Below are 24,261 nucleotides of genomic sequence, written 5' to 3'. Positions count from 1 at the left end.
GGAGCTGAGTGGCTCGCCCAAGTGGAATGCAGGGCTTTTGGCTCCCTGGTCTTGCTGGACCACTAGTCATGCTGCCCCCCTTCGCTCTCTGATTGCCCCGCAGGTCACCCTGAGGGCAGTTGGGGCGCGGGGCCATGCTGGGATGGTGAGCAGGGAGCATTCCCAGCTCTTGGGATACGGGACACGTCTGGCTCTTGAATGGGACCGGTCCTGCCCCACATCCCATTGTGGGATGCCCTTGCCCCCTCGGTACCTGACCTCAGGTAGAGGGGTAGCTGTTAGCCCATTGGGATGGGGTGTTCCAGTGTGTGATGGGGGGGGCTGGATGGCTGGGACGGGGCTGGTATGGTGAGAAGGCAGGGAGGAGGGTATCCAGTGCTGGGGGGCAGAGGGGATGGCTTGGTGGGGAGGCAGGGGGGGTATTCAGTGCTGGGGGGCTGACAGGTTGGTAGTTGGGAAGGAAGAGAGGGGGTATCCAGTAGTGGGGTGGGGGCTGAGGAGCTGGGATGGGGCAGGCATCGGGGGGGGGTTGGGTAAGGGGGTATCCAGTGCTGAGGGGCTGGTGTGGTTGGGAGGCTGGGGGGTATCTAGTGCTGGGGGTCGGAGGAGTTGGCATGGTAGGGAGGGGGTATCCAGTGCTGGGGGCTGATAGGTTGGTAGGTGAGAAGGCAGGGGATGGGGTGGGCATGGAGGTAGAATGGAGGGGGGTATCCAGTGCTGGGGGGGGCAGGGCTCGCTTAGACTGGCACGGTGGGCGGGGCAGGTAAGGGGGGTAACCTGTGCTGGGCGGGACTGAGGAGCTGGGATGGGGCTCATGTGGTGGGAAGGCAGGGAGGGGGTTATCCAGTGCCGGGGGTCTGAGGGGCTGGCGTGGTGGGGTGGCAGGCAGGGGGGTGTCCAATGCTGGTGTGGGATTGAGGGGCTGGGATGGGGCTGGCATGGTTGGGGGCGGGGGGCAGGGAGGGTGGTATCCAGTGCTGAGGGGCTGGCATGGTGGGCAGGCAGGAGGGGGTATTTATTGCTGAGGGGCTGGTGGGGTGGGGTGGGGGGTGTCTAGTGCTGGGGATGTTGAGGGGCAGGGATGGGGGTGGCATGGTGGGAGGGGAAGGGAGTGCAGTATCCAGAGTGTGAAAGGTTTAGGGGAAGTGGCTCAGAAGTGTATTGAACCTACGCCCTGCAGACAGGTGCTGACCCTGTTGCTGTCATTCTCCCTGGTCCTTTCAGCCTGAGCCGTTAAATGGCTTCTGAGAGACTTCGCGTGGGCATGGAGCAGGGACCTTTCTGCTAGCCCTCACTTGGGGCTGCGTCGGGGCCAGGCCGTCCCCTGCTTCCGCGGGCAGGGCCCTGGCTCCAGGGCAGGCTGAGCAATAGCAAGGCCCCTCTGTGCCCTGAGGGATAAGCTTGGGCAGGCGCTTGGTGTCTTGACTCCATGGGGTTGGGGTGGGGGCAGGGAGCACTGGGGGCTGCCTGCTGGCTGGGATGCCCTGCTCCTGCCCCACGCACAGCAGGGACAGCAGAGGTGCCCTGTCCTGAGCAAGTCTCTGGCTCCTTCCTCCCTCATGCACGGGTCACTTCTAATAGGACCTGCACCAAAAGCAGGGTAGGAGTCATCCTCCCCATCCAATTCTCTGGGGTTGGCACTGCACACCATATGCCAAGGCCCGCGGGCAGGGTGATGGGGCTCTGCAGATGTTGGGGGGGCTCTGAGGATGTAGGAGGGGCTCCCTCTCCCATATAAAACACCATAGGCCCAAATGAGTCCTGGACCAGCTTGTTCAGAGACAAGGAACAGGAGACCAGACAGGCTGGGCTAACAGGACAGTGTAGTACCGCCCCACTGCACACACCATACTCCATACCCCCCACTACACACACCCCGTCCTTCCCCCAGACCCCCATTGCACCCCCATTGCAGTCCTCCATCCTGCACCTCCTGCTCTAACTGCTGATGGAGGGCACAGGATTCCCAGCCGGGATCAGCCTGACCCAGGCTGGTTCCCTGTTACAGACAGGAATGGACCTTTGCCATGTCTCTCTTCTACCCTGCCCCACAACCCCCCCCCCCCCCCCCCCGCCCCACAGGCCCTGCCTTCGCAGCCAGCAGAACCTCTCCCCGTCAGGGCAGGCCACACTCTGCTCTCGGCACCTTGCCAGCCTCATGGCTAAAGGGTGCCCAGAGCTCCAGTCCCAGAGACTAGGCTGTGGGTTTGCATGGTCCCAGCTGATGGTGCAGAGCACCCCCAGCAGGGGGGTTGGCTCCTTGTGGGTGTGTGTGGGGTGTGTGTGCATGGGGGGGGTTGTCCGTGCATGGCTGTAGCCTTTGTGCCTGTCTCTCTGTGCGGTGTCTGCTCTATGCAGGTGGGTGGCCATGACTGCTGGGCCCTTCTTTCTTGGTAGAGTTGTGAGTCCTTGGTGACAAATGCCAAAAGTTTCCCTGGTAGTTTACCCTGACGTCCCAAAGCCCTACACCAACGGGCCAGTCCCGGACAGGGAAAGCAACCCCTCCAGCTCACCCATCTGGTCGCTTAGACCAAAGCAGGTATATCTGCCTACCCCGCTGAGCCGCACAGCCAGGAATTGATCAGTCCTCGTGCTGGCACTTGGCACAACATGGCCACTTGTCTGCCAAGAGACTGCCTCAGAGCACATCACTTGGGTAACAAACCATCTGGACATCCCATCCCGTGGACTGGCCACCGTAGGTTTCTGCAGCTGCCTGGCCACTGAGGGGAGCTGGAGTGTCCAGTGGGGCAAGGAGCTGGGAGTCCAAGGAAGCCGGCAGCTGCAGTGCAGACATCTCCATGCAGCAGCTGGGTCTGGGGACTCCAAAATGGCTTGGGCACTGAAGTCCTTCTCCCCCCAGCCCAGCGCCAGGCCCCCGAGTGAAGGGCAGGGCTCAGCAGGAGGCAGGTGAGAGACTCTCACACTCTTGCGCTCTCTCTCCTGTGCAGGGGAGCAGTGGCCCTGGTGGAGCGGGAGGCCCCTGCGTTCACCTGCAGGCACTGCAGATGGTGCAGCATGAGAGCCAGCAGGTAAGGGGAGCAGCTGGGGGATGGGTGCCTGGAATTCATGTCTGTCTGTCTGTGTGTCCTCGCTGTCTGTCTGTCTCTGCGTGGTCTCTGGCTTGGCTGGCTGTCTCCCGTGCTGCGCAGGGCGAGATGATTGACCGCATTGAGTACAACGTTGAGCACTCTGTGGACTACGTGGAGCGGGCTGTGTCTGACACCAAAAAGGCTGTTAAGTACCAGAGCAAAGCCAGGCGGGTGAGTCGTGTGTGCGGCGGAGGCCAGTCTGGGCCTGCAGCCCCTCTCCGCTCTGCCCCAGGGGCTAGGGATGCGACGCCCACTGCCGGACAGCACATGCCAGGGCTCCTGCCATGGGGAGCGACCCATCAGCCCCTTGTCCCAGGGCTCCCCAGGGACCTGCTCCCCATAATCGGGCACGGGGTGCTCCAGCTGCCATGTGGCCAGGCCTGCCTGAATGTGGGCTGGGGAGTGCAGCGCCCCGGGAAGGCAGATGGCGTGGGCTGGGGAGCAGACCCCAGCAGAGCATCTCGTCAGTAGCTATCGTTATCCCAAGTCACGGGCGGTGCTGAGAGCGGAGAAGGGCTCCAACTGGTGGCAGTCCATGCATCATCGCTCAGAGCAAGAAGGCGTTAGGGACATGCCCACACACTAGGCTGGGCCCAGGAAAGGAGCCAGGCTCCAGGGCTCAGCGCTGGAGAAGGCCTGGCCATGCCGTGACAGCTCCTGGGTAGGGACAATTTCCTTTCCTTCAGAATGGGCTGGAGCAGACCTGGGTCCAGCCTGTCCGACAGGTGAGGGACTCAAAGCGGAGAACCGCATGCGGGGCCTGGCCAGAGCGCGCAGCGGGAGGGGGGGTGCCTGGCAGTTCCCAGGGCGAGCTGGCTGGGCATGGTGTGGTGGTTGTGGCGGGGAGGATGGGCAGCTCCCAGGACACAGCCGGCTGGGCATGGAGGTGGAGGGGGGGATGCGGCAGCTCACAGGGAGCAGCCAGTTGGGCGGGGAGGGGTGGATGTGGCAGCTGGGCGGGGAGGTTTTCTTAGGCAGAATTAGCTCCGTCCCGCTCCCCACCTGGCTGCCAGGGAGAGCAGCTGAATGTGTGGGGGATGGGGGGAGGCGCAGGGGAAGGACAGGCCCTCCTCCATGCAGGTACCATGGGATGGGGAGGGGTCACTGGGCAAAGGAGATGTGGGGTGGTCATGTGCCCCCACCCTTTAGATTGTGTCCCCCACCTCCGGGATCGGGAGGCACGAGTCATCTGTGCTGGTGGGAGTTGGGACTCGCAGCCCAAACAGGCAGGCCCGCACTGTCTGCAATTGCCAGAACAAATAGTCCAGTTACACCCCAGCCCTCCGGTACCACCGCCGCCAGGGCTGTGGGCTTTGCCCCAGACCAGCTGGGATTTGTCACGGCATCAGAGCATCCGGTGGCTAGTCCAGGCTCCCTGCTCAGGTGGTGGCCACAGGCTGCTGCTCCAGAGCCTCCCGTGCCATGAGGGGGGTGGTCTTTGGTGACTCACAAGGACCCCATCTACCCGGAAGCATGAGCACAAGGAACACCCCAGAGAAGCCCTGGTGAGGTGCTGGAGGGCATTTCTAGCCCCTGGGACAATGTGTCCATCCCTCTCGGGGCAGCTTGGCTCCAGTCCTCATGGCACTGGCCCCTCAATGACCTCGCTTGGCCCCGAGCCCTTATGCCTGAGCAGCCACAGACAGGGGCCAGGTTTGCAGCAGCCTAACGAGCAGGGAACGACTCCCACGCTGGGGGGGCAGAATGGGTTGGCTGGGGCTAGGCCTCTCCAAGCCTCAGGGCCACAGGGTGCATTGCCCTTCCCCTTCAAGGCAGTGGAGCGAGCAAGGCCCTCCTAAGAGCTACCAAGCAAATGGGCTGAGCCCACCCCCGGTGCTCTGCAGCCTGGGCCCAGCCCAGCGCTGCCCTGCAGGCATTTGCCCAGGGCAATGTATGTGCAAACAGAGCCCGTCTCTGTCCCCCGTGCATGGCCTCGCACTGAGGGAGCCCCTGCTGGGTCAGGAGGGCCCAAGGACCCTGGTTGGTCTGGCACTGACGTGCTCTCCAGGCAGGAGAGAACTTGCAGCAGTTCTGCCCCGGCGGCTGTGTTGTCGGAGGGGGTCTGAGCACTGGCCCCAGGCTGCAGAACAGGCTCTGTCCAGCTGGCGAGACAGAGGTGCTGGGGGACTCTGCTCTGCGGGCACTGTATCTGGCAGAGCCTGGGTCCCAGGTAGGCACAGCCCTGCATAGGGCGCTGAGAGGCGAAGGGGGTTGGCCTGGGTGCTGGGGTTTGGACTGTAACCTCTCCCCCTCTCTCCCCTGTCGGTGCTGTGGGGCGGCCTGAGCAGAAGAAGATCATGATCATTATCTGCTGCGTGGTCCTGGGCATCGTCATTGCCTCCACCTTGGGCGGGATTTTCGGATAGATCTTGCCAAGGCGAAACTTTCTCTGTAGACAATGCGATGGAGCTGCCGAGCTGCCACGGCCCAGCTGCGCCCGAGGGGAGCCAAGCCCTGCAGCCGCCAGGGAGGGGCCCTCCCAGCAGAATTTCAGTTTCTAATGCATGATCGTTTTGTAACACTGTGTGTACGGTGTGGTGCGTCTGTGTGGCGAGGGGGCAGGCGGACAGTATCCGGGGCTGGGACATGGTGGGGAGCTGGACCTGATGGAGGGCAGAGCACGCGTGTGGCACTGAGCCTAAAGCAAGGCAGCTAACTGGTGCAGAGGGAGCCAGGCTGCCCTCGTATAGTGAGTCTCCTAGCATGGTGCCAGGTGTAGGACAGCAAGTTGTGCCAATGGCACTGGGTGAGGGAGAGCAAGGGGCAGTGCTGTGTCCCCTGCAGAGCAGAAGAGAGCACTCGCCAGCCAGTCCCCACCCACCTTTGTAGCCTGGCACTGCCCGTGGGGGTTCACTGGCAGTCATAGCTCTTTCTCCCTCTGCTCTGCCAGGGCATTGCTGACAAAACGCCACACCCCTCAGCCTGCTCCCTGCAGTGCCTCCCTCCCCAGGGCACACCTGGCACTACACCTGCCCAGCTGCTGCTCCCTGAAGTGCCCCCTCCACCAGCCATACCTGGTACTGCACCCACCCCGCCTGCTCACCACAGTGCCCACCTCCCCTCGCTGGCTGTTTGGTGCAAGGCCCAGTCCCTGCTGCTGCCCCTTTCCCTCCCCTCTGGCTGGCTGCACGGGGTTCATTTCTCTTTGCCGCTGCACGGCTGGAGGGTGTTTTCTGCAAGGCTGGGCTGATGGGGCAGCTGTCCCGTGTGGTTGGCTGGGCCCAGTTCCATGGGGGGTGGGGGAATGTTGGGGTAGGGTGGCATGTGCTCTGCTGCACTGCCCCCCTGGCGAGCCTACGACCGTCTTGTGCTGATGCTTCCCAAGTGCTGGTGCAGGTTCCCTGGGGGGGAACTGCACCCCTTTGGAATAGGCCCCACAGCATCAGCGTTCCCTGGCATGCTCCACGCCCGTTTGGCCTGGGGGAGATGGGCAGTGCCAAGCAGGCAGATGGCAAGGAGCTTGCTGGCCACTGCATGGGCCTGGAACCACCTCTAGGGCTGGGCAGGAAGTGTCTGAATTGCCTGTGCCACTCACCCAGGTAAGGGGATGAGGCCAGAGCAGAGACTCATGTTGTCCTGGGTGTGGGTTGCTGGGCAACCATTCCAGGGCTGGGACTCCTGCAGGCAGCTCTCAGCCCTGCCCCTAGGTTGGATTTCCCAGCCCCTCTCTCTGGGCCACCCAGGGCCCAGGCCTGGCTCCCCCGTCACCCCTCCCCTGCGACAGACCCAGGCTCTGTGCCCCAACTGCGCTTGGTTCCCCCAACCCTGCTGTGTCTGGCCAGTTGGGGATGGGCCTGGGCTGCACATGGGAGCCCTGCAGCCGTTCCCCAGGCTGAGGCCCCCACAGAGCAGCCCAGGTACCAGGCTCCTGCGCTGCCAATGGGCAGCTGACGTTCAGTGTTGTAAGCTCCATCTCTTCCAGCTCCCAAAGGGAGAGTGTTGCAGGGCTGGCTCTGTCCCTCCCCCATCCGGGGCACCCCAGCTGTAATGCAAGAGCCATACCAGCCCTCTGGCCTTCCTTGGGGGGGGGGGGTGCCTGACCTCACCCCCAGCTCATCAGCACTGAGCGCTCAAGGGACCAGTTTGCCAAGACACCCCTGGCTTCAGGGCACCACATCCCCAGGGGCTGCAGTGAACGTGTGTGTGGTGGCAGCCTGCACACCTGCTGGAGGGAGCCCACAGTGAGAGCCTGGCCTCCTGACCCTTCCCAGCCCTGCGAGCCCAGAGACACCTGGGAGCAAGAGCCCACCTGTGCTCGCCTGCCTGGGGTGGGTCTGCGCCAAGGCCCTGTCTGCTCTGCCTGGATCCCCGCAGCGAGTGGGGAGGGCCCTGAGTGTGGCAGATCAGCAAGCAATAACAGGCTGCCACCATGACAGCTCTTGGTGAGCAAGGACGGGTGGTCACCCTTTCCAAAATGCAGCTGCTGGGGAGGCTGATCAGCTATTTCTTCCTAAACCCTCCTTGTGGGTGCAGAAGGCTCCACAGCACCTTTGCAGCCTTTAGGAGCAGGGCTAGAACCCCGGCTGGGGTGAGCCAGACAGCCCTGCCCCACATCCTCAGGTGCAGGGTCTTACTGCACTCAGCACACCACCTTGCTGCCAGAACAGCTGAGCATGCAGGGGACAGGTACCATGGGGGATAAGGCACCTGCCAACACATTGGAAAGAAACCAGCAATACAAAGGGGGCAGGTGAAATTGGGGGGACAGCAATACAGCAAGTGGGATTCTGCCAGCTAGGGCTCCCCTCCTAGCAGCTGCTCCGTGGGGAGCTGACATAACTAACCTGTGGGGCTGAGAAGCCTGCAGTAGGCAAGGCAAAGGGCATTCTCTAGGGGTTAGGGGCTATACTTACACTGGAGGGAAGGTGAATTGGTGCAACACTGCAATCCCTGCACCTTCAAGAGCCCTGGCCTGTCCCTCTCCCACCCATTGCACGAGTTGACGTGATTAGCCATGCTATGTTTGTGCATGGGGAAGATGTTTTACATTTCCTTTGGAAACACGTCTTTTCTCAAGAAGCATCTGTCCTACATGCCCATAGGACTCCCAGCACCAGAGGCTTGACAGTATTTCAGGAGTAAGGGTGGGGGGGGGGGCGCACATGTACCTTTCACTCATACTGGGGATTTGTTTTTTAATTAATGTACTTGAAAGAGTTCAGAGCAACCCCTTGGCATTGTAACGTCACTGTACCGTGAGCTAAGTGTCCTTGTTTTCTATGTGGATCTTGAACCCAACTTGCTTTGTTCCAATGGCTAGAACAACATTGTATGTTGCTCCCTGTCTACATCCAGCTCCTGTCCCACCCCCAGCTTTGGGTGCAAAACAGCTTCCCAGTTAGTGGAATTTTTATGTAGAATAAACATTTGTAACCTTAAACCCAGCAGTGGGCTCCTCACTCTGTTGCGCCAGAGGGGAGGGATGAAGAGAAGGCGCCCCCATGGGCGGGCTGGCTGGCCCTGGCTGTGCTGCAGCCAGGAACAGAAGTGTTCCTCCAAGGGCCAGCTGAAGCCCTCATACAGCAGCCCCCAACCACGAGTGCTGCAGAAGTGCTTCCTCCGATCCACTGGGGGGTTTTCTCAGTGCTCACGGAGCATACGCCACAGGAGCAGAGTATGTAACCCTGAAGCAGCAAAGCAGAGGGCACAGCGCTGCACAAATACCAGGGAGGAGCAGCAGAGACCAGCGCTAGGTCCATCAGCCCTTGCTGTGCACAGAACCACCCCTTGAAAGATGACAGCTCTGCAGTACTCGTAACCAAGGGACTATTTACTGAGTAGGCTGGAAGCTCAGCAGGAAAGGTCCCCTCACCCAGGGCACTTTGCCCCAGTACTGGGGGCAGGCTGCCCACCAGTGTTTCTGACCCCCCTCCATTTGGCTCGGATAACAGATGGTGAAAAAAAGGGGGTCTGCAAGTGGCTGGCTCAGTGTCAGCACCCAGCACACAAAAATAGATGCAGTGAGTCTGCTCCCAACCAGTATCTTCCCATTCAATACGACCGGAAGCATCAAATGGGATCCTCGACAGCAGCAGAGACGGCCCAGCCTTCCACTGCAAGGGCCACAAACAAACCCACTTCGTACAAGCAGCTTTCAGACCGGGGGGGGGCCATCCAGGGAGGCCCGAGAGCTGCAGGGAAGTTCCACAGGGGCTGTTGCATGGCGACCACAGAACCGGAATACACGGGGCAGTCAGAAGCGAGGCCGCCGCTTTCGGCCAGTGTATCTTGTATCCGCCCTCACCTCCCTGCAGAACAGGGCACAGAACAGATTACACTGTAGGGAGGGATGGGGGCTATAAGCGAATCAGGCCCCAAAGCCGGAAGTGCTGGAGCCCCCATGACAGCCAGAAGGGGGGTCGGCAGAAGCATAGAACAGGCTTGCAGCAGGACAGAGGGCTGTGGCCATGCTGCCCGAAGACAGGTAATGGCTACATTGAAAGTGAAGTGATGTCCTTGTTACCATGCCCTGAAACAACGGTGGCAGCCACTGTCTGCAAGGGAGACCCAGGTGGCCGGGTTACAGCCCATACAATGCCCGCTACTCTCTCTCTCCCACCCCCGGGAACCCGGGCAAAGGGAGGCACCATGGTACGTACTTGCCCTGCCGCCGTCTACGTTCCTTCTTCTCCAAGACCCAGTCCCGGCTTTTCTTTACAGACTTGCCCTTGGCATTTCTGAACCGTGTTCTATAGAGAAACAGAAATGATGGCGCTGATGGGGGTCCACGCAAGGAGGGTCAGTCAATCCGCTGCGTCTGGAGGGGTCTGGGATTCAGTTCCTAGTGCAGGGCAGCGAGCACTGGCCAATTATCCCCAGCCCCTCTTAGGCCAGCTAGGACAATGACAGCCCAGGTGTGGGGGAGGCTGGGAGCTAAGGCAGCGAGCAGCGGCATGGGCAAGCAGCACTGGCCAAAGCAGGACACAGACGCAGGCAAGAAAAATGCTGAAAAGTCCTCAATCGGGAGAGGCAGAGAGGTGTGGCCTGGCTGAGTGCTTTCTCCATGTGCTCTGCAGGAACACAGGCAGGCAGGCTGGCTGGCTATCAGCATCACAGGGGGGTAGAATACCCTACAAGAAAGCAGTCAGCCATCACCTCAGCTCAGATAGGGATGCACCTGGGGACTGTGCATCTCAGCATACAGGGCACCATCTTTACTGGAGCGGACTCTAGTCTGACAGCCAATTGCATGCTGGAACCAGGGGTCTCCATGGGACATAACCCCAGATTACAGGGGAGGCTGCTGCAATAGGGTCTTTTTTAAGCAAGTTGTCAGGACACTGCCTCAGTAATTCGGAGCCGTAAGCTGGGTACTGTTAAGGAGTGGAACAGTGTCAGAGGTAGGAAAACATGGCAGCCAACAGTTCCTGGCAACCACGACGACTATCCTCTGGCTGGTGCTCTCAGTCTCTCCTACCGGCTGCAAGGGGAGCTTTGCCCTGCACTGCCACATAGGGAGGAGACATGCAAACAGCACAGAAATGCACTGGGTATCCACAAGAGAGACAGCCTAACAGCTGAGAAGGGAGGGAATTTAGGGCTACACAAGGTAACTTACTGGCACAATTATGCCAGTATGACTGCCCATATGGACATTCTTATGCCAGTGAATGTCCCCATGCAGACAAGCTCTGGGCCAGCCTGCCTGAATGGTTACCACCCACTGAACTCCAAGAACACTGGAGAAAGGACATCTTAAAAATCCAACAGCCCCACTCCACTTCATGCCCAAACGCTCACAACTCAGCCCCACCCCAGAATTCTCCCAGCCAGGATCAGGCTGGATGATCTAAGGTATAAACAAGCAGAACAGATCCCTTCGGGCCATCTTCCGTGCCAAAAAGTAGCTAAATCTTCTGCTACTCCACAGTGGCCTAAACCATGCCAGCCCTGAGCTGGCTGACGGGAAATGTCTGGGTCAGGAAGGGCCAAGGCCAAGGCAATCCTGAAACTGAGCACTCAAAGCCAGAGCCATCCCACTGCAGGGTCCTGGCCCTCCAGCTCCCTGAGTCCAGTGTCAGGGACACCACCTCCCCGCTAGCCAGGCCCCCAGTGGCTCTCCCTCTCTCAGGGAGGAGCTTCGTGAACATGGTACCTTTCGCTGGTGAACTTGGCCTGCTGGGACTCCTCTCCATTAGCGCACTCAGCACCAAGAGCCTGGAAGCACAAAGCGATGGGCCTCAGTGCCACAAAGAGCAGCACCCTGCCACACCAGCCACGACCCCCGGACAGAAGGGGAAGGGGGCTCTGCAAGAGCGAGGACTGAACGGGGCCTGAGTCAGCAAGTCTCAGGGACAGGCTGTGTGCTAGGGAAGGAGCAAACTGATCTTCCAGTGCTTGAGGCAAAACCAGACCAGCCCGAGCTGGCTCAGTGGAAGTGCCAAGGCTGGGCAAGTGAGCAAGGCAATCTTGGTACTAATGGCACAGGGTTAGGCCCCCTCTCCCATAGTGCTTCTGGGAAGGGACCAGTGCACAACGGGTGGCTGCATCAGACTTCAGACACAAAGGTGACTGGAGCTGCACGATCCAGGGATGGCAGCCAGCCCCTCTGTGCAGATCCCTTTTCCAAAGGTTTGATTCTGAAGCCCAAGTCGGCCCCTGGCGGGACGATGTCACACAGCCCCCTGGAGCCCCTGGCCAGGCTCCTCCTGTTCAGGCTTCCTAGCAACCTCACCCACCAAAAGAGCATCCCTCAGCAGGAGACCCTGAGCACTTCGCCTCCTGCTCCCTCCCACTTTGCCAGCTGCGCCATTGCCTCTGAGCTGCAGCTCATTACCTTTGGTAACACACCAGCCATCCCAACAAAGAGACAGAGGAAGAACCTGAAAGAGAGAGAGATGAGATGAGATTCCTGGGCCTGAGATTTGGAGTCTGGAACTCTGAACACCCAGAGGCCTAGTCAAGAGCTTCCCACATAGCTTCCAGAAGCCCACTTGAGGACAGGTGTCCACAGGCCATCTACCTCACAGATCTGTACCAGGGTCTGTGACAGGAACTCCAGCCTCTGTCATGGGGCAGTATTTCCATGCGGGGGGGACACACAGCTAAGTCACAGAATCCAGTAAAGTAACACGCTACAAGGATGGCCTCACCCCAGCTCAGATCATACTCAGTGGCCCCAGCCCAGCAGGAGACAGAACTCACTTCTTAGCTTTGGCGCTGTTGGGATAATCCACCACCATTCCTCCCGTGAACCCTGCCTTCATGGCCTGGGCAGTGATGAGCTCCAGCTGGCAGAGAGAGAACACGCTGTCAGGAACTGTCCAGCCATCACCAGGCCAGTAATATACAGCACAGTACCCGAGGCTTAGCCAGCAGCTAGCACTGCACCTTACTGCAGGGTCTAGCCAGGCTAGGGCTCTCCAACGGGGGGATCACCCCCACTTTCATAGCAACCCCTAAATCTAACCCTCAGGCAGCGATCCCCCCAGAAACCATTCTTTGGTTGTATTTATTTTAACTCCTCTCTCCGTTCCCCACCCCCGCTCTTATCGGTTGTGTTCATGCTCAGTCTAACTGACAGTAAGTCTTCAGGGTAAGGTCAGCGGGTTGACTTTTAAGCACTACAAAGCTCTGGTGCTACATCACACCAAACAGCACGCAGCCCAGCTGCCTACCCATGGCTCCTCGAGGCTCTGGCTTTTCACCAGTACCAGTGAACAGACCACTGTGAAATACTGCAAACCAAACGCTCAACCCGGTTCTGCTGGGCCCTTAAAGCAGCCCATCCTCACACACCCATAGTAGCTCCCAACCCCCGCTGGAAACACAGCCAAGCTTTGAGCAGGGCTTCTCTGCTATATCCCTCCCTGCATCCCCTTTCCCCATCAGGCAAAGTCACCTGTTCTGAGTTTTCAGGGTACAACTGCAGGACGGCTCGGGATCCTCGGGCCTACAGGAAACAAAGGTGGTTATAAACCCCTGTTCCAGACCAGGCTTTCATACAGTCATAGAATCATAGAATGTCAGGGTTGGAAGGGACCTCAGGAGGTCATCTAGTCCAACCCTCTGCTCAAAGCAGGACCAATCCCCAATTAAATCATCCCAGCCTTCTAAGGAAGGAGATTCTACCACCTCCCTAGGTAACGCATTCCAGTGTTTCACCACCCTCCTAGTGAAAAAGTTTTTCCTAATATCCAACCTAAACCTCCCACACTGCAACTTGAGACCATTACTCCCTGTCCTGTCCTCTTCTACCACTGAGAATAGTCTAGAACCATCTTCTTTGGAACCACCTCTCAGGTAGTTAAAAGCAGCTATCAAATCCCCCCTCATTCTTCTCTTCTACAGACTAAATAACCACAGTTCCCTCAGCCTCTCCTCATAAGTCATGTGCTCCAGCCCCCGATCATTTTTGTTGCCCTCTGCTGGACTCTTTCCAATTTTTCCACATACTTCTTGTAGTGTGGGGCCCAAAACTGGACACAGTACTCCAGATGAGGCCTCACCAGTGCCGAATAGAGGCGAATGATCACGTCCCTTGATCTGCTAGCAATGCCCCTACTAATACAGCCCAAAATGCCATTAGCTTTCTTGGCAACAAGGACACTCTGTTGACTCATATCCAGCTTCTCATCCACCGTAACCCCTAGGTCCTTCTCTGCAGAACTGCTGCCAAGCCCTTTGGTCCCTAGTCTGTAGTCTGCACGGGATTCTTCTGTCCTAAGTGCAGGACTCTGCACTTGTCCTTGTTGAACCTCATCAGATTTCTTTTGGCCCAAACCTCTAATTTGTCTAGGGCCCTCTGTATCCTATCCCTACCCTCTAGTGTATCTACCTCTCCTTCCAGTTTAGTGTCATCTGCAAACTTGCTGAGGGTGCAATCCACACCATCCTCCAGATCAGTTATGAAGATCTTGAACAAAACCAGCCCCAGGACCGACCCTTGGGGCACTCCACTTCATACCAGCTGCCATCCAGACATGGAGCCATTGATCACTACCCGTTGAGCCCGACAATCTAGCCAACTTTCTATCCACCTTATAGTGCATTCATCCAGCCCATACTTCCTTAACTTGCTGACAAGAATACTCTGGGAGACCGTGTCAAAAGCTTTGCTAAAGTCAAGGAACAACACATCCACTGCTTTCCCCTCATCCATAGAACCAGTAATCTCATCACAGAAGGCGATTAGATTAGTCAGGCATGACCTTCCCTTGGTGAATCCATGCTGACTGTTCCTGATCACTTTCCTCTCCTCTAAGTGCTTCAGGATTGATTCCTTGAGGACCCGCTCCATGATTTTTCTGGGGACTGAGGTGAGGCTGACTGGCCTGTAGTTCCCAGGATCCTCCTTCTTCCCTTTTTTAAAGATGGGCACTACATTAGCCTATTTCCAGTTGTCCGGGACTTCCCCCAATCGCCATGAGTTTTCAAAGATAATGGCCAATGGCTCTGCAATCATAGCCGCCAACTCCTTTAGCACTCTCGGATGCAACGCATCTGGCCCCATGGACTTGTGCACGTCCAGCTTTTCTAAATAGTCCCGAACCACTTCTTTCTCCACAGAGGGCTGTCCACCTCCTCCCCATGCTGTGCTGCTCAGTGCAGTAGTCTGGGAGCTGACCTTGTTCATGAAGACAGAGGCAAAAAAAGCATTGAGTACATTAGCTTTTTCCACATCCTCTGTCACTAGGTTGCCTCCCTCATTAAGTAAGGGGCCCACACTTTCCTTGACTTTCTTCTTGTTGCTAACATACCTAAAGAAACCCTTCCTGTTACTCTTAACATCTCTTGCTAGCTGCAACTCCAGGTGTGATTTGGCCTTCCTGATTTCACTCCTGCATCCCCGAGCAACGTTTTTATACTCTTCCCTGGTCATTTGTCCAATCTTCCACTTCTTGTAAGCTTCTTTTTTGTGTTTAAGATCATCAAGGATTCCACTGTGAAGCCAAGCTGGTCGCCTGCCATATTTACTATTCTTTCTACACATCGGGATGGTTTGTCCCTGTAACCTCAATAAGGATTCTTTAAAATACAGCCAGCTCTCCTGGACTCCTTTCCCCCTCATGACAGGTTTCAGAGTAACGGCCGTGTTAGTCTGTATTCGCAAAAAGAAAAGGAGTACTTGTGGCACCTTAGAGACTAACCAATTTATTTGAGCATGAGCTTTCGTGAGCCACAGCTCACGTCATCGGATGCATACCGTGGAAACTGCAGCAGACTATATAAAGTCTGCTGCAGTTTCCACGATATGCATCTGATGAAGTGAGCTGTGGCTCACGAAAGCTCATGCTCAAATAAAGTCTGCTGCAGTTTCCACCGTATGCATCCGATGAAGTGAGCTGTGGCTCACGAAAGCTCATGCTCAAATAAATTGGTTAGTCTCTAAGGTGCCACAAGTACTCCTTTTCTTTTTCCCCCTCATGTTATTCTCCCAGGGGATCAGTTCCCTAAGGGAGTCAAAGTCTGTTTTTCTGAAGTCCAGGGTCCGTATTCTGCTGCTCTCCTTTCTTCCCTGTGTCAGGATCCTGAACTCGACCATCTCATGGTCACTGCCTCCCCGAGTCCCATCAACTTTTGCTTCCCCTACTAATTCTTCCCAGTTTTTGAGCAGCAGGTCAAGAAGAGCTCTGCCCCTAGCTGGTACCTCCAGCACTTGCACCAGGAAATTGTCCCCTACACTTTCCAAAAACTTCCTGGACTGTCTATGCACTGCCGTATTGCGCTCCCAGCAGATATCAGGGTGATTGAAGTCTCCCATGAGAACCAGGGCCTGCGATCTAGTAACTGCCGTGAGTTGCCAGAAGAAAGCCTTGTCCACCTCATCCCCCTGGTCCAGTGGTCTATAGCAGATTCCCAACACAACATCACCCTTGTTGCTCACACTTCTAAACTTAATCCAGAGACTCTCAGGTTTTTCTGCAGTTTCATACTTGAGCTCTGAGCAGTCATACTGCTCTCTTACATACAGTGCAACTCCCCTATCTTTTCTGCCCTGCCTGTCCTTCCTGAACAGTTTATATCCATCCATGACTGTACTCCAGTCATGTGAGTTATCCCACCAAGTCTCTGTTATTTCAATCACATCATAATTCCTTGACTGTGCCAGGACTTCCAGTTCTCCCTGGTTCTTTCCCAGGCTTCTTGCATTTGTGTATAGGCACTTGAGATAACTCGCTGATCGTCCCTCTTTCTCAGTATGAGGCAGGAGCCCTCCCCTCTTGCACGCTCCTCTTCATGCTTCCTCCCGGTATCCCACTTCTACACTGACCTTAGGGCTTTGGTCTCCTTCCCCCGGTGAACCTAATTTAAAGCCCTCCTCACTAGGTTAGCCAGCCTGCTTGCGAAGATGCTCTTCCCTCTCTTCGTGAGGTGGAGCCCGTCTCTGCCTAGCACTCCTCCTTCTTGGAACACCATCCCATGGTTAAAGAATCCAAAGCCTTCTCTCCAACACCACCTGTGTAGCCATTCGTTGACTTCCACGATTCGACGGTCTCTACCCAGGCCTTTTCCTTCCACGGGGAGGATGGACGAGAAGACCACTTGCGCCTCAAACTCCTTTATCCTTCTTCCCAGAGCCACGTAGTCCGCAGTGATCCGCTCAAGGTCATTCTTGGCAGTATCATTGGTGCCCACGTGGAGAAGCAGGAGGGGGTAGCGATCCGAGGGCTTGATGCGTCTCGGCAGTCTCTCTGTCACATCATGAATCCTAGCTCCTGGCAAGCAGCAGACTTCTCGGTTTTCCCGGTCGGGACGGCAGATAGATGACTCAGTCCCCCTGAGGAGAGAGTCCCTGACCACCACCACCCGCCTCCTTCTCTTGGGAGCGGTGGTCGTGGAACCCCCAACCCTAGGACAGTGCATCTCATGCCTTCCAGTCGGCCGAGTCTCCTTCTGCTCCCTTCCCTCAGATGTATCAACTAGTCCACTCTCCGCATTAGTACCTGTGGAGGGAACATGAAAACGGTTGCTTACCTGTATCTCCGTTGCTGGTACGTTGCTGTGTCCCCTAGCACACAGTCTCCCAGCCTAACATGGCATGATCTGAACTGGGAGTTCCTGTTAATGGTGCATGGACATTACTACCCACTACAGCCAGAATAGCCTGCTAGGGAATGTCACCTGAATGAGGACATCCTCTCCCTCGACATTCTGGGAGAAGGAAGGGGTGGCTGGCTGGCTGGCAAGGCACCACTTATCAAAACAGAATAAAGGGTCAAGAAAACTCACAGTTCCAGGGTAACTGCACCTGTTTCCCCCTCCAAGATCCATCAAGGGCACGCAAAAGTTTCCGGCTCTCTCAGGCAGAGACCCCCGTCTCTCTCCCTCAGCAGGGTTTTTCCAGGCTGCACAGTTCACTGCCTACACTGGGATATTCCTAGCAAGCCAGATGCCTAAACAGGCCAGCGTCTGCGCTTTACTTTCATTCCAAAGGCTCGGAACAGCATATTTACCAGGAGTTACAAGTTACCACGCAGCTCTTTCTAAGCAAGCACCATTTATTCTGACATTACAGAGAAAATATATTAAAACAATAGAAGAACCTACACACATGCTAAAAAGTTTACCAGACGTCACCCCAACTCCAACCTTGGGCTCTGGTTGGAGTTAGACCTTCACAGTGGGGGTTTCGCTGTGGTTACAAGTTCAGAATGGTCTCACATTCAGAACCAGAACCGAGACTGGGCCATTCAGCTGCTTCTTTATTCAACCTGGGCCTTCCTGGGTAATTAGCAGACAATGATCCACTCCTCCAAGCACAGCTTCAGAAGGCTGGGGTTTTGCATAACTGACAGTGGGAAATTTGCATGAATCTCTTCCTGGGGATTCCCCAGGAAATCCCCTTATTGTCCCAAGCATCCACTCTTGTCTGGCACATTTTCAATACAATCCTTGAGCTCCCAGGCCCCACATCACATCTCCCCCGAGAGAGGTTACATACAATCCCACTCACAATACACTTAATACAATAAGGTTTTTCAAGGACATTGCAGGAAATGGCCATATCTGTCACTACTTACCAAGGCAGAATAGAGGGTTGAGAAGAATCGATACAGGCGTTTTGGGGGACTGTGTGTCTTCTTATCAGCGTTACAGAGCCACTGCACTGCAGAAATACTGAAAGAGAATGCGTGACCTAAGGGACACTGAGCCACCAAGCCTCCCATGTGGGCAACCGAACCACATTCTTTAACAAAGACGCAAGTCCCCTAACGTCCTCCTTCTACCAGTGTCCCTCGTACCTATTCTATAGTCCAAGATAGTATGTGACGTACTGCTGTGCTCAAGACAACTACTGCGTTTGCTTCATCAGTGCACTGCTTCCTACTTTTTAGGAGCAAAGATTTTGTATAAGCCCATTCTAAAGAGATGCTGTCTAGCTCAGGAGGTCACATATTTGACTTGCAAGTCTGACCCACTTGGTGTACTTATCGGTCAGATCTAGATTCTGCAGAATGCAAGCTTTCATTACAACAGAGTTTCTAGTCCTTATGGATCATAACTGGTTAAAAAATCTTCCAGATTTGAGTGGATGTAGTGCAACCTTAGACCACTGAAGACAGGAGCGCTGAGAGAGAGATTTATAGAAATAGTGGGAGTCACTCTGGAGCCCAGCAACGACACCTTAAGGGCATTTGACAATAACCAGAGTCCATAATTGTGGGTGATGCTGTGTGAGGAAGTGGCAATTTCCTGTAGTATTATGGATCCTGTATGTGCCTCAGTTTCCTCCCGTACCTTCCACTGCTATCCAGCGGGGGCTCAAAGGCTAAGTCTGTTCTTGGGGCAGCAGGAGACATGCGGGGGGGAAGTGTCTCATCTCGCTGCCTAGGCGCAATGAATTTTAAGGCACTGGCTGGAACCTGCTGAAATCAATCCATAACAATTGAGAATCCCAAAGAGGCAATTAGAAGCCCCAGTGACCAGACAATTCACACCTAGCAAACAACCATCAAGAGGAAGGAAGTTTTTCCCCCACCCCTCAGCAGCAGGGAAGCTGAGCAGAGGCCAGCTCCAGAAACAAGGGACTGAGAGGTACCAGGCAGGAAATAAAGAGTAGCTTTTGGGACAGGCTGTACTGCTATCCCCGTGGAGGGACAAAGGGACTGAGAGTCTGAAATGGAATCTGGAGCAGCTTGGCTGGCGGGTTGCTCTGGCCTGGACAGATGGACTATGTCATAACCTTGATTTCTCTGTGCTAACCTAAGGACTCCCGACGCTGCGTTCCAGGTGACTAGTAAATCCCACTCGCTTTGAAAATGCTGCCTGGTGTCACTGCAAATACCTGCTGAGGTGCAGTAGTCCCTGAACAGTGTAAAAGTGTGACCAGGAGTCCGGCAGAGTGCGTGGTGTGAATCACAAGTGCTGGACCCAGGAGCACGTCAGAGGCAGTGAGCCTAAGCTGAAGGCAGTGAGGCCCTTCGGGGATCTGGCACACCAAAGGGGTTCCTCCAACAGACTATTTAAAAGCTGGGGTATAGCACAGGTCCTATGGATCTGTGACACGCTGAATGTAACAGCAGCATTAACTAGCGAACTGGTTATATACTTGGCCAAACCACCCATTAGTGTCAGTGGGAGCCCGTCTGCGGCTCAGGGGTTCTGACCCTTCCCATTCCCGCCCCCCAAATGAGCAGCATGCCCATGATCTAGTTTTTTATGCCATGCTCAGCACTGGTATTCAGCACCTTCTGCTAGCCTTAGTTATCCGTGACTCTCAGCCATTCCTCGGTTTTTGGATAAGCAGTTCCCCTGTTTTCACAGTCCAGTATTATGAGAGTCAAAGGTAATTTTCCAGCAGCTGCTCCTAATTACGGGAAGAAGCATCCCTAATTCAAAGCCCATCCAAATTTCAACAACCTGCTATGGAGTGCAAGCTGGTAAGGCCAGCTAACAGGGCCAGGCTTGTGTTGTGTCCTCCTGCTAGGCAGAGCCTCTGGGAACTAAGATAAGAAAGCAAAGAGGAATGTCTTACCTGACACAGCCATCAAACATGCCTGGCCTGAAGGGAATCCCCTGCCCCATGTCTGCAAGGATGAGGTCTCCTTCCACCTCTCTCTCCACAGCAACATCTGCACAGCACAAAAGACAAGCCAGTCCGATGGCCACAAGTCTTCAGATCAGTACCCAGGGCTGCATTTTATACATTTCTAACCCTCCCACTGCACATATGTATTGTCTGCCCACTAGGGCATGCAGTGGAAGAGAATCTACTTACCCAGCATGGCAGAACTGATGTCCATCCCAACCCAGTGATGTCCCTCTTCAGAGATGTAATCTCCACTCAAACCAGAGCCACAGCTAAAAGCGAAAGAACAGATCTTAGAAAATGCAGATTCATCCCAATATCCAGCCCTTTCACTGACATGTCTGGAAACCCTTTCAGGACAATGATCTTCTCTTTCCTCTCTCTGAGCAGCAACTGTGGAAATTAAGTACTGAGACACCCTCCTTCTTTCTAGATATTTGAGCCATGATTGTCATCATCATGGTATTCCTGGAATTCCACAAAGCCGCAGGAGGAGCTCCACTGTAATTTGTAGTACAAACCTAAAACTCTTACACTGACAATTCAGAGCTCTGTCCTTCTCTAACTACAACATGACGGCCAGTGAGGTGGGGGGGGAAAGCAGCATCCTTACAGTTCTATATGGCTCATATGCAGGGTCTTACCCGACATCCAGAAGGAAACATGGCCGATCCTTGGGCAAGTCCAAAAGCTCCACGGCCCGCTCTGACATCTGCGACTGGATCTCAATCATTCGAGAGCTGAGGAGAAAGAATCCTCCTTTATTCCCATGAAAGCAATAATGAGAGATCTAAGTGGCTTTTACTACCCAGAATAAAGTCACAGCCAAGGTAACCACTGGCTCAGACCTTAGTTATTCATGAAAACAATGGAGTATTTGGAAGCACAAGGAAAGGCCTAAGATGGGAACCTGCCTTGTGGTGGGAATTTCTGCATTCCTTTGGGGGCCCAAAGGCTCTCCACACAATTACTAAGACTGAAGTCAGGCACCCAGCTCTGCCTGCTCTACCATTCCTCAGGAATTAATAGCTAAGAGCACAACGGCAGATCTTATGCTCACTATAGGGAGAGCTGTGCACACCCCAGTACAACTGGAGAACTCTTGCTAGGAGCAGATACTACTGCACAGGACACAACTCCACACCCATTAAAGTCAGCAGAGCAGCTGCACCACAGACCTGCTCGAACTCTTTCACCATTTAATTTAGTTCAGATTGCATTTCCTGGTGCACATTGACACTTTTTGGGCGCACATAGCAACCACCACTCCAGATGCTCCAGCCATCAGCACAGAGATGGGACAAGACCCATCCTCACCACCTTCATTGGGGACTGGCCATGTACACCACAGCAAGGGAGCAAGCATGCAAGGGAAGCACCCTTACTTCTGGGAGTATTTCCAGGCCTCGGCCACATCGTAAAACTGCAAGAAAAACAAACAGCGTGAAACTTGGAGAACGATGGGGCTGGGCCCCACAGTGCCCTCCCCCACTATGCCCTCCAGGGGCAACCGCCACGGGCCGAGACTTCCGCCCGCCCCGCAGATCAAGCCGCGCCCCCGAGAGCCCCGCCCCCCGGGGCCTCCGAGCCCAGCCCCGCCCAGGCCCAGAACCTCCCCCCGAGCCGGGCCCCACAGAGCCCCACCCTGCTCCACGCGGTCCCCGAGCCCAGCCCCGCCCCGCCCCGCCCCCGCACAGGCCCAGAACCTGCCCCCGAGCCGGGCCCAGCCCCGCCCAGGCCCAGAACCTCCCCCCGAGCCGGGCCCCACAGAGCCCCACCCTGCTCCACGCGGCCCCCGAGCCCAGCCCCGCCCCGCCCCCGCCCAGGCCCAGAACCTCCCCCCGAGCCGGGCCCAGCCCCGCCCCCGCCCAGGCCCAGAACCTGCCCCCGAGCCGGGCCCAGCCCCGCCCCCGCACAGGCCCAGAACCTCCCCCCGAGCCGGGCCCAGCCCCGCCCCGCCCCCGCCCAGGCCCAGAACCTGCCCCCGAGCCGGGCCCAGCCCCGCCCCCGAGCCGGGCCCAGCCCCGCCCCCGAGCCGGGCCCAGAACCTGCCCTCGAGCCGGGCCCAGAACCTCCCCCCGAGCCGGGCCCCGCGGGGCCCCCGAGCCGAGCCCAGCCCCGCCCCGCCCCCGCACAGGCCCAGAACATCCCCCCGAGCCGGGCCCCGCCCCGCCCCCGCACAGACGCAGAACCTCCCGCCCCGCCCCCGCTCCCGCTCCCCGGGCAGCCACCACCAGGGCCTCACCCCCACCCAAGCCTCGCGGATCCCGACTCACCAGCTCCGGGGGCCCGCGATGCTCAGGCCTCCGGCCGCTCCCCGCCATGCTCGCCCTATGACATCATCTCCCCGCGCCGCGGCGCAATCTGTGAGGCCGGAGCGCCGGCAGTTCCCATTGGTCGAGGCAGCCGTCCGTCCGCGCGTCTGTCTTCACTCCATTGGCCGGGGCCTCTGGCACCCACCCCTCACAGGGAGCGCTCCCATTGGCGCGCCGCGGCGGCGGCCCGGAAGTCGGGCTAAGGAGAGCGGTCCCGGCGGCTGCGCGATCCGCCCCTCCCCCCCCGGCATGGCGCCGCCCCCCGCCGCTCGCGGCTGGCCCCGCGCGCTCCTGGGCCGCCTGCTGCCCCCCCGGCCCCTCGGCCGCCGCGGCGGCGCCGCCGCCGGCGGGGGGGGCCCGGCGCGGCCCGCGGGGCTGTACGAGCTGCTGGGCGTGCCGGCCAGCGCCACGCAGGCGCAGATCAAGGCGGCCTACTACGAGCAGAGCTTCCGCTGCCACCCGGACCGCAACGCGGGCAGCGAGGAGGCGGCCGCGCGCTTCACCGCCCTGCACCAGGCCTACGCCGTGCTGGGCAGCGCGGCCCTGCGCCGCCGGTACGACCGGGGCCTGCTGAGCCGCGAGGAGCTGAGCTCGGCCGCGCGGCCCGCGCCCGGCGCGCGCCCGGCGCCCGGCCCGCGCAGCGCGGCCCCGCGGCGCGCCCCCGCGGCGCCCGTCTTCGACTTCGACGCCTTCTACCGCGCCCACTACGGCGAGCAGCTGGAGCGGCAGCGGGCCCTGCGCCAGCGGCGGCGGCGGCGGCAGGAGGCGGCGGCGGCCCAGGGGTGGCGCGGGGACCGGCTGCCGGAGCTCTCGCTCGCCCTGCTCCTGCTCTGCGGCCTGGCGCTGCTGGGCCGCACGCAGTGAAGCGCGGGGGCCCGGCCCGGGCCCAGGGTTCGCTCGTGGCGCTGGACAGGCCGCGGGGCGAGGGCGGCTGCGGAGAGCTCCGGGGCCGGGTCCCGAGCGGGCCTTGTGCTGTGTCAGGACGCCCTAGGGAGCCGCACTGCTATTAAAGCAGCTTCACAAATCGGTTTGCGATCCCCATTCCTTCGGTGCGGGTAACGCCCCTTCCCGCTCAGGAGTCGCCGCTGACATTTGCCTGCCCAGAGCAGCCTTCAGGGATCTGCCGTTCACCTGCCAGCGCTGGAGATGTTTCTGCCATTCACCGCAGGAGAGACAATGCAGCTTTCTGCTGGGGTTTAGGTGTTAATAAATTTATCTTCCCTGAACTCTAGTCCTTTAATGGGTATACAGTGCATTTCAGCTCACCTTGCAGGCTCAAATCTTGCAGGCTCATCTAAACAGAGTCCTCTGGACCTGCCCACTTCAGGTATGTCTACACTTAAAATGCTAAAGTGACACAGCTGTGCCATTTTAGCCCTTCAGTGTAGTCCGGGGGTGGGCAAACTGTGGCCCAGGGGCTGCATCCAGCCCTCCAGATGTTTTAATCCGGCCCTCGAGCTCCTGCTGGGGAGTGAGGTCCAGGGCTTGCTCCACTGTGCGCGGCTTGCAGAAGCAGTGGTATGTTACTGCTCCAGCTCCTATGCATAGGGGCAGCCAGGGGGCTCCGCACGCTGCCCTCACCCAAAGCACCACCCCAACAGCTCCCATTGGCCGAAAACTGCAGCTAATGGGAGCTGCAGGGGCAGCATGCAGAGCTGCCGGGCCGCACCTCTGTGTTGGAGCCAGATGGGGGACATGCCATTGCTTCCAGGAACTGCTTGAGGTAAGCACTGCCCCTCTCCCACGCCCCAACCCTCAGTCCCAGCCCTGATCCCCGTGCTAACAGCTGAATCCCCTCAGTCCCAGCCCAGAACACCCTCTTCCATCGCCAGCCCCACCCCAGAGCCGGTACCCCCAGCAGCAGCCCTCCCCCTCCCCCTGA

At 57.6% G+C, this 24,261-nt stretch overlaps 3 protein-coding genes across 9 annotated transcripts in view; 2 read left to right on the top strand and 1 right to left on the bottom strand.

Annotated features, from left to right (window-relative positions):
- STX1A (syntaxin 1A) overlaps window positions 1-8,472 on the top strand; it is a 338,192-nt gene extending 329,720 nt beyond the window's left edge. For 6 of the 7 annotated variants that reach the window (XM_073315464.2, XM_073315468.2, XM_073315463.2 and 3 more), the window contains 2 exons: window positions 3,153-3,263; window positions 5,381-8,472. In XM_073315464.2, coding sequence (XP_073171565.1) covers window positions 3,153-3,263; window positions 5,381-5,458 — 189 coding nt within the window. In that variant the 3' untranslated portion in view covers window positions 5,459-8,472. Of the gene's footprint in view, window positions 1-2,951; window positions 3,033-3,152; window positions 3,264-5,380 lie in introns of all 7 variants that reach the window. The other variant, XM_073315462.2, reaches the window with a different exon arrangement.
- A 372-nt stretch (window positions 8,473-8,844) lies between these two features.
- On the bottom strand, window positions 8,845-22,633 carry BUD23 (BUD23 rRNA methyltransferase and ribosome maturation factor). Its single transcript, XM_073315470.1, has 12 exons — window positions 22,341-22,633; window positions 21,450-21,487; window positions 20,709-20,804; window positions 20,254-20,336; window positions 20,011-20,107; window positions 18,056-18,152; window positions 12,934-12,984; window positions 12,237-12,322; window positions 11,869-11,914; window positions 11,188-11,249; window positions 9,692-9,781; window positions 8,845-9,340 (listed from the first exon to the last, which is right to left on the bottom strand). Exons 1-12 carry the CDS (start codon window positions 22,386-22,388, stop codon window positions 9,286-9,288), a joined length of 849 nt encoding a protein of 282 aa, XP_073171571.1. The 5' UTR covers window positions 22,389-22,633; the 3' UTR covers window positions 8,845-9,285.
- On the top strand, window positions 22,344-23,605 carry DNAJC30 (DnaJ heat shock protein family (Hsp40) member C30). Its single transcript, XM_073315469.2, has one exon. The coding sequence runs from the start codon at window positions 22,359-22,361 to the stop codon at window positions 23,241-23,243; it is 885 nt and encodes a 294-aa protein (XP_073171570.1). The 5' UTR covers window positions 22,344-22,358; the 3' UTR covers window positions 23,244-23,605.
- The last annotated feature ends 656 nt before the right edge of the window (window positions 23,606-24,261 follow it).

The sequence above is a fragment of the Lepidochelys kempii genome, chromosome 17 (genome assembly GCF_965140285.1).
Source record: "Lepidochelys kempii isolate rLepKem1 chromosome 17, rLepKem1.hap1, whole genome shotgun sequence".
Classification (NCBI taxonomy): Eukaryota; Metazoa; Chordata; order Testudines; family Cheloniidae; genus Lepidochelys; species Lepidochelys kempii.
This window is presented reverse-complemented; position numbering and strand designations above follow the sequence as displayed.